The 9,173-nt window shown below is 38.6% G+C and overlaps 1 protein-coding gene across 1 annotated transcript; it reads left to right on the forward strand.

Moving 5' to 3' along the window:
- The first annotated feature begins 495 nt into the window (after positions 1 to 495).
- On the forward strand, positions 496 to 4,425 carry LOC131253750 (probable LRR receptor-like serine/threonine-protein kinase At3g47570). The gene is made up of 2 exons (XM_058254888.1): positions 496 to 3,166; positions 3,786 to 4,425. Exons 1-2 carry the CDS (start codon positions 496 to 498, stop codon positions 4,184 to 4,186), a joined length of 3,072 nt encoding a protein of 1,023 aa, XP_058110871.1. The 3' UTR covers positions 4,187 to 4,425.
- Positions 4,426 to 9,173: the final 4,748 nt, after the last annotated feature.

A 9,173-nucleotide genomic window follows, 5' to 3' on the forward strand; every position in this document is an offset into this window, starting at 1 on the left:
ACGTGAAATATGAAACATGGTTTTTTATCATGTATAAGATGACATGAAAAGCTGTAATTATATGTTTACGGCTTTTAAAGCCTCTCCACGCAAATACATACATCCACATAGCCCTTGTAATTAGATTATCTTTAATCCATTTACAAATTAAAGACTTTACAGGCATTCAAATGACCACTAAAGAAAGACGGATTTGTCATTTTCTTAACTAACAGTGACGTTAGGTGTGGTGGCAGTCCTGCATATGTAAATAACAGGGTTTTTTTATTTTGAGAAATAGTATAAGACTAACGGCTTTTCGGTCCATATACCAAAGTAGAGACACGGTTTACGAAAAAAAATTTAAAAAAAAAATTCCCAAAAATAATCCGAAAACTGGGCCCACAAAAAAATCATCAACGGACGAGAAGTCACCTCTCTGTATATATATATATGGGAGAATCCATGCCATACATGTCTCCTCACTTTTCCTTTCCTGCATTCACAAACTCCATAATGGAGCTCCCACGTATGAGTTTATGTGCAATTTGGTCATTTCTCCTTCTCTCTTCCATTCACGTTCCATGTTTCTTTGGATCTGCCGCTCACTTCTCCAACGAAACAGATCTCCTTGCTTTGCTCAAATTCAAACATCTAATAACCGACGATCCTCTCCATTCTTTGAGCTCATGGAATCATACTCTCCACTTCTGCCACTGGCAAGGTGTCACTTGCGGTGGTCCCCGGCATCCTCAAAGGGTCATGGCCTTGAACCTCACTGCCCAGAAATTGGTGGGGCCCATATCTCCCTACATAGCAAATCTCACCTTCCTCAGGATGATTGATCTCTCAGCCAACAGCTTCTATGGGCCAATTCCTGAAGAGATTGGCCGTTTGTTCCGGTCGAGGTATCTCTTTCTGACCAATAACACATTCACTGGAGAAATTCCAGCAAATCTGGCCCACTGTTTCAAACTCCAAATTCTTGATCTTTCCGGGAATCAGCTCACAGGGAGGATTCCGACTGAGCTTGGCTCTCTATCGAAGCTCACCTCATTAATCCTTCATCGCAACAGTCTTGCAGGAAGCATCCCACCTTCACTTGGAAATCTTTCGTCTCTCTTGAATCTTCGTCTCTCAGTAAATAGTCTGGAGGGCAGCATCCCAGATGACCTTTGTCAGTTGGTGAGCTTAAAGTTTCTTGGCTTAAGTATAAATAAACTGTCAGGTACGATTCCGCCTCGGCTCTACAATCTCTCCTCTATTGTCTTTTTTTCCGTGGGATTGAACAGATTGCATGGAAATCTTCCACCTAACTTAGGCCTCACTCTTCCTAATCTCCAAAGGCTCTATGCTGGAGGAAACCAATTCACAGGACCCATACCAGTTTCATTATCCAATGCTTCCCGACTTTCACTTATTGACCTTGAAGACAATAGTTTTAGCGGATCTGTGCCTCTGAATTTTGGAAGCCTCAAAGGTCTCACCTCGTTAAATTTGTGGGGCAACGAACTTGGAATTGGAAAAGCTCGTGACTTGAGTTTTCTCGATTCTTTGACGAATTGCAGTAGCTTAAAATCGGTGCACGTGGGCAGAAATCGTCTCAGCGGTGCGTTGCCCAACTCCATAGCAAATCTTTCGACCCAACTGACATTCCTACATTTAGGAAGTAATATGATATTCGGAAGCATCCCATCTGGGATTCAGAATCTTATTGGCTTAACATTACTGGATATGGAGCTTAACTATCTGACTGGTACAATTCCCATTGGTGTTGGGAAGCTTAAAAAGTTGGAGGTACTTGTCTTGGATTCAAATGAATTATCGGGGAAAATTCCACCTTCATTGGGCAACATCACCAGATTGTTCCAACTCATTTTACATGAAAACAATCTATCAGGGAGCATACCTTCAACTCTTGGTAATTGTATAAAGCTGAACTTAATATACCTCTCCAGTAATAACTTTAGCGGTACCTTACCCAGTCAACTTTTCAGCATTCCCTCTTTGATTGTATTCCAAGCTGGAAACAACTTTTTCTCTAATCTGCCACATGAAGCCAGTTACTTGATAGCTATTGGAGCATTCAATGTTTCCAATAACAAATTATCAGGCGAAATTCCAAGCTGGCTAGGCAATTGTCTGAGCCTAGAGTATCTCAGGTTGGATGGGAACTTCTTTCAAGGATCAATTCCATCAACATTTAGTACTCTAAAAGGCCTTCGATACCTGGATCTTTCACGCAACAACTTATCTGGGAAGATTCCAAGATATCTGGAGATGTTTGCTCTAGAGTATCTAAATCTATCCTTCAATAATTTCGAGGGTGAATTACCAAAACAAGGGGTCTTTGGAAATGTCAGTCGAGTTTCAGTGCTCGGAAATAGTAAGCTTTGTGGGGGTATTCATGAATTACAATTGCCACCATGCTCTAAACAAGCTTCCAAGAATCGAGGGATATCTCTTGCTTCAAAAGTCAAATTCTCAATAATTGGTGTTGTCCTGGGTCTTATTTCATTATCATGTTTCTTTGCCATTAATCTTTATCGGGTAAGAAAGTCAAGACGGAAACCTTTTGATGTGCCTTCTATGGAGGATCTTTTTATGAACGTGTCTTATGCGGAACTCTATAAAGCAACAGATGAGTTCTCTCCTGCCAATTTGATCGGAACTGGAAGTTTTGGCGCCATATATAAAGGGATTCTAGATCGTGTTGGGACTATGGTAGCAGTGAAAGTCTTCAACCTTCAACGACAAGGAACTCTGAGGAGCTTCATGGCTGAATGTGATGCCTTGAGAAACATTAGGCATCGGAATCTTGTTAAGATCTTAACTTGTTGCTCGAGCATTGATTTTAAGGGCAATGATTTTAAAGCTCTAGTTTACGAGTACATGTCCAATGGAAGCCTAGAGAAGTGGTTGCACAGGGAGGGCCATGACCAGCTGACAAGAAACTTGAAGTTTACTCAAAGGCTAAACATTGCAATAGATGTGGCTTCTGCACTGGATTATCTACATAATCATTGCCAAACTTCAATCATTCATCAAGATTTAAAGCCAAGCAACATTCTTCTTGATGATGACATGATTGCTCATGTGGGTGATTTCGGGCTAGCTAGGTTCATATCGGAGGTTGCTCAAAGCAGCTCAGTTGGGATGAAGGGATCTATTGGGTACATCGCTCCAGGTAACAATTTCATCTATTTCCTATTATTATTATTATTGTTGTTGTTGTTATTATTATTGAAGGATCCACACCTGGCAAGATTCTCTAAGATCTAGATATACAAAGCGGTATACATACTCACTTGAACCCCCCACATGAATCACACCATAATAAGGTATGATGATTTCTTTTCTGTTAATGGCCTTAGGTTTTTTTTTTTCTCTCTTTATTTTTTTTTTTATTATTACATTAAAATTAACAGCAACTCGTATATTCTCTTGATGATTGAGGAGCTATGTTCTTTCATTTGAGCAACGAAGCCTTATTCAATGTAGAGCATCTTTACAAGAACATATAAGTTCATAGCACACCAATTGATGTTAGGAATTCAGATCTTTAGTAAAGGAAAAAAGGCAAATTACTTGTTTAAATAGAATATTTCCTCTCTCTCTCTCTCTCTCTCTCTCTCTCTCTCTCTCTCTCTCTCTATTCTGACCTTTGATCTTATTTATATCCAAACAGTCTTTTTTGTCCGCATGCACCACATGTGTACTCAAACCCATGACCTAGGTGTTGAAACTCACTGTCTACCAATGAGCCATGGTCACTTAGATTCTAACATAAGTTGTATAAATTGTAGAGTATGCGATGGGCGGAAAAGCATCTACACAAGGAGATGTTTATAGCTACGGAATCCTTCTACTGGAGATGATCACTGGAAAGGGGCCAACGGATGACATGTTTAAGGACAATCTAAGCCTTCATCATTTTGCTAAGCTGGCTTTGGCTGAAGGAGTGATGGAGATTGTTGATCCACAACTGATCTTAGAAGAAGCTGAAGTTATTCAAGACAATGAAAATCAAATCAATACAAGAAATAGAATGCATGACTGCTTGATTTCAATGGTCAAAATTGGTGTGTTGTGCTCTACAGAATCTCCAAGAAAACGAATGCAAATGAGAGATGTTGTTGCTGAAATGCACACAATCAAGGACTTGTTTCTCGGGGTCATGATTCACCAAGACGAACAAGTTAATTAGGTCGCAAATATTAGATGAAGGTTTGTCTTACCTCAGGCATTACTAAGTTATTGTTAGTAGTTATTTTGAGAAAGATTTCCAAATGAAATGAGTTTGCTGAATCCTTCCCTAAACAAGCTCTAGATATATTATTTAGACTTAGGTTAAGAGTGTATTTGTATTGATATTGAATATATGAGAAGATGTTTTTTTTAAAAAAAAATCTTATGCTAGGCAAAGGGAGATTGTATCATGAATTTAATAAAACTTTACAATGTTAAGAAATTAGTCTAGCATTTGGTCTACCAACTTGATATAAGTTTGATGAGGTATTCGTCCAATGAATTCTACCATGGATTTGGCAAAAAAAAAAAAAATCAAAGGAAAAAAATGAATGAACTTGTATGATCCAATGGTTCATCTAATTGATGTAACTAATTCTTTCGCCTAACGAATGTAAATCATTGCTATGTTTTCAAATGTATGTTGAAGTACAACTAACAAGATGGTTAGAATTATCAGACCATAGTAATCTCTGATGTAATGGATGGTACAATTAAAATTGTGAATACCAACAGGGATGGGATAGGCCGCAATAAAAATGTGCTAAGCCGGAACAGGGATGGATAAAACAAAATGTTAATGGATCCTCCTCTGGGAATCCTGATGAGGATGGAGGGGGTAGAATCTTTAGCGATCACATGGATTAAGTTATCTTTGCCTTTCATAACTTCCATGACAGGGTCACTAATAATGTGGTTGAAACACATGTAGCCTTTGATAGTATTAATTAGTATTGCATTGACCTGGGGCTAAGGAATGTTATTGTGTTATCAGATTCCATTTTTTTTAATGCCATTTCTAATCCCCTTGCACCAGCCCAATGGAAGATTTGGTATCAGGTGCGGGATATTTCCCATTTGAAAATTGTTATAAATTTTAGGAAATCCGGCACTTTTAGATAAGGAAATTCAATGACAGATGGTTTAGGAATACTTGCGAGCAAGCCTAATCATTTGTTCCATAGTTGGGGTGAGCTCCTGCGTGAGATTTAGGGCTTGCTGGCTATGGACAATGCGGGTATGGGATGCTTAGTAGGCCTTTCAATGAGCTGGGCATGGGGTTGGCTTTGGCCCAAAATTTGAACTGTTTCGAGTCTGGCCATTTCAAAATTTTGATTTTGGTAGGCCAGAGCCCGGCCCATTGATAGCCCTGATTATTTGTATAATGTTTTCTTTTTTCTTTTTTAACCTTGCGCCCCTCAAACAAAAATAAAACAAAAAACAAAGGGAGGCAGCCTACTATTCATTTCGTCACGATTGGAATCAGTTGATTTGGAAGTTTAAGTTGTAAAAGTTACATAAAACATTAAGTTTATTGAGCCAGAGATGTATCGATTGATTTTGGTAGCTCCATGCATTTGTCAAAAGATTGGCCTGGGAATTCTGTATGCAGTTTATATGATAGGTGAGGGTGGATCTTTTTGCTGTGCTTGCCTGAAAAAAAGGTAAAAAGAAAAAAAAAAAAAAAAAGAAAAAAGAACAGCAGAGAGAGTTGGTTTCTTCAGGATTGGAACAAGTCGAGTTGGAAGTTTGAGTTGTAAAAGTTACATTAAAGATTAAATTTATCTTGCTAGAGATGTATGGATTATCATATGAATGGATGGATTCTCTTGGTAGCACATGTACAACAATATTAGATTATGGCATTGTGATACACATTCATAAAAACAGAGCCATCCGTCTGCTGAGACCCATTTCAAACAAGCACAGGGCTAACATCAGCTACATGATACCTTGAATATCAACCATTAGTCATACATATAGCTTCTAAGTTTCCAAAATTTCCCATACTTGTGGCCCAATTAATTAATGGAACTTCTTGTTTTCATCTACTATTTTAATAGTGGGTCCAACCTGTTGAATGGCACACGTTCATGCACTCCACATACGACGGAGGCATGTTCTCAGTGGGCTTTAGCTGGTATATTGCCTTTGCCTGATCTTTCTGGTGATCAGGTAGGCCACTCGTGCAAGTTGAATGTGGACCACTCCTTTTTTTTTTTTCTAATTAGTATGACTATTACTAATGTTTAGATAAGACAATCCAAAATTCTAGGCCATAGCACATTCCTAGACGTAAGTGAGACTATATTCCTATAGCTACACTGAGAGTAAGTTTCCAATAGTTACTCAAGTAATTAAAAATTGTTGTTAATAGATGTCTTAAATTTGAGGAAATTCGACTAGCCCAAGAAAGTTCGGGTGAAAGTTCGGTAACAATTTATTTTGGAACTTTCGAGAAATTCGACCAGTCGGAGGATAAGTTCGACTAGTCGAAGTGCCCTTCGACTAGCCCGAGGACTAGCCCTAGCCTTGGTTTGATTAGTTGGAGGTTACGTAGATTGTGCGCGGACTGCGTAAATTTAAGGCGATTTCCGGACTATTCCAAGTCGATGCGAAAGTTAGAATTTCTCAACTATAAATTGGAGTTCCTAGGGCCATTCTAAGATATTCTAAGGTTTCTTAAACTATTCCAGATGGTTTCTAAAATATTTTTAGGGTTTCAAAGGGTGTAACAAAGGGTGAGATTCGAGGTTGTTCGAATCGGGTAAGTCTTTTCTCTTTATAATTTATGCTTTCATAGTGGATTTGTGTCGCTTTGTGCCATGGTTTTTTTCCAAAATAGTTTTTCACGTTAAATCTTTGTATTCTCTTGTGTTTGCTTGGTGCTCTTGGATTGTTATCCTAGATCCATCTCTTTGTGATTCCACAGTACAATCCCCAACAAGTGGTATCAGAGCAATCATTGGGACAGATTTGAATTTACAGGATTAACATCAATGGAAAGCACTAGGTATGATATTGAGAAGTACTCAGGGAAAAATAACTTTGAGTTTTGAAAAATTGAGATGATCAGTTCCTTAACCAAGCAAGGTGAAGATGATGCTCTTGAGGAGCGAAAGCCGACTATGAGTGATGAACATTGGAATACTCTTAATAAAAAGGCTTTATCCTCGATCTGTTTATGTCTCACAGATGAGGTTCTTTATAATGTTTTGAGGGAGAAAATTATAGTTGGTTTATGGGCGAAGTTAAAGGGTGGAGATGTGGAAGCCCACATCAATAATTTTAATAAACTGATTTACAAATTACTGGATATGTAGGAAGTGATCAAAGATAAAGATTAGGCATGTGTATTGTTGAATAATTTACCGCCATCGTATGAGTCATTCAGGGACTCATTGTGTACCAGAACTAAAACCCTATGTGTGGACACCATTATCTCAACCCTTCAAGGGAAGGTCATGAGAAAGATGAACGGTGGCTTGGGGTCATCTTCTGATGGACTGTTTACAATCAAAAGAAATACTAAGCAAGGTACAGGATCTTTAAGATTTAGATTCAAATAAGGGCAAGGGCAAATGAAAACTAAAGTGCTGGAACTGTGGGATGAATGGACACATGAAGAAAGATTGCACAAATCCTAAAGCGAAGAAAGAAAACTCAGAGGCTTCTTCTAGGGAGGCTAATGTTGTCACATCTGATGAAGAAATAAGCAGAGGTAATGTTCTGTCTGTGTTTATTGTCGGACACTTGCAAGACAATCTTAGAGATGAGTAGATCCTTAACACGGGAGCATCATATCACATGACTCCTCATTGGAGTTAGTTCGCCAGTTACAAGGAATGTGATAGTGGATAAGTCTTTATAAGCAATGACAATGCCTGTAATGTTGTGCCTATTGGTATGGTAAGCATCAAGATGTTTGATAAAATAAAGCGTACCTTAACTAATATCAGGCACGTTCCTGATATGGAAAAAAGTCTAATTTTTCTCAGTGCACTCGAGGCTATAGGGTGCAAGTTCACTGATATTGATGGTGTCCTTAAAGTTTTAAAAGGGACGTTCATGGTTATGAGAGCGCAAAGGTATGGAAACCTTTACAGGTTGATTGGAAGCACTTCAGCAGGTGAAGAGACAGTAACTATTGCAGATTCCACGTCTCTACAATGTGGTATGCTCGTCCGGGCCACATGAGCGATCGGAGCATGAAGGCACTATCTGATCGTTGTTTGATTCCAGCTTTTAAAATTTCTGATTTAGATATATGCGAGCATTGTATATATGGTAAACAATTTAAATTATCTTTTAAAATTAGAAAACATGTATGTAAGGTAGTATTTGATTATGTGCACTCTGACATATAGGGGCCATCGCCAGAGGTTTTCATTGGGGGATCGTCATGGTTTGTTTCATTCATTGACGACTACTCCAAGAAAGTTTGGGTTTACTTCATGAAACGTAAATCTAAAGTTTTCACCATATTCAAACAATGGAAGGCAATGGTGGAAAAACAGTCAGGGTGAAAAATAAAGGTTTTAAGGACTGTCAATGATGGAGAATTCACTTTCACTGAGTTTAATGATATTGCAAAGATGAAAGGATTATTAGGTACAATACAGTGCGTCACATGCCTAAACAAACGGTGTGGCTAAGCGGATGAATAGGACTCTATTAGAGAGGGACCGATGCATGTTAAGTAATGTTGTGTTGGGCAAGGACTTATGAACTGAGGCCGTTAACACGGCTTGCTACTTGGTGAACCGATCCCCGTTTACAACAATTGAATGTAAAATCTCAGAGAAAGTATGGAGTGGTCATAAGTTGAACTACTCAGATTTGCGCATATTTAGTTATGAGGCTTACTCTCATGTACCGTCAGTTGAGAGAGATAAGTTAGACCATAGAGCCAAAAAATACATCTTTGTTGACTATGGTATTAGTGTGAAAGGTTACATGTTATTAGACAAAGTCACATACAAGGTCATCAGTAGCCGTGACATCAGATTCGATGAAAGCTCTCTATTCTACAAGAATGATCAAGAGGAGAAAGAGGAACTAAAAAGGTTGATCGTAGACATTCAGATTGACACAAATAATACTCAGATAGAGATAGATGCGCAGACAGAGGTACAAGATCAGGTGGAGCAGCCACCTATGAGCAG

The sequence above is a fragment of the Magnolia sinica genome, chromosome 8, assembly GCF_029962835.1.
Source record: "Magnolia sinica isolate HGM2019 chromosome 8, MsV1, whole genome shotgun sequence".
Lineage (NCBI taxonomy): Eukaryota > Viridiplantae > Streptophyta > Magnoliopsida > Magnoliales > Magnoliaceae > Magnolia > Magnolia sinica.

Bases quoted from the DNA above. Each gene is read 5' to 3' on its own strand.
- LOC131253750 (XM_058254888.1), top strand. From the start codon at position 496: ATGGAGCTCCCACGTATGAGTTTATGTGCAATTTGGTCATTTCTCCTT. The intron at 3,167-3,785 runs GTAACAATTTCA...TATAAATTGTAG, and splicing joins TATTGGGTACATCGCTCCAG to AGTATGCGATGGGCGGAAAA.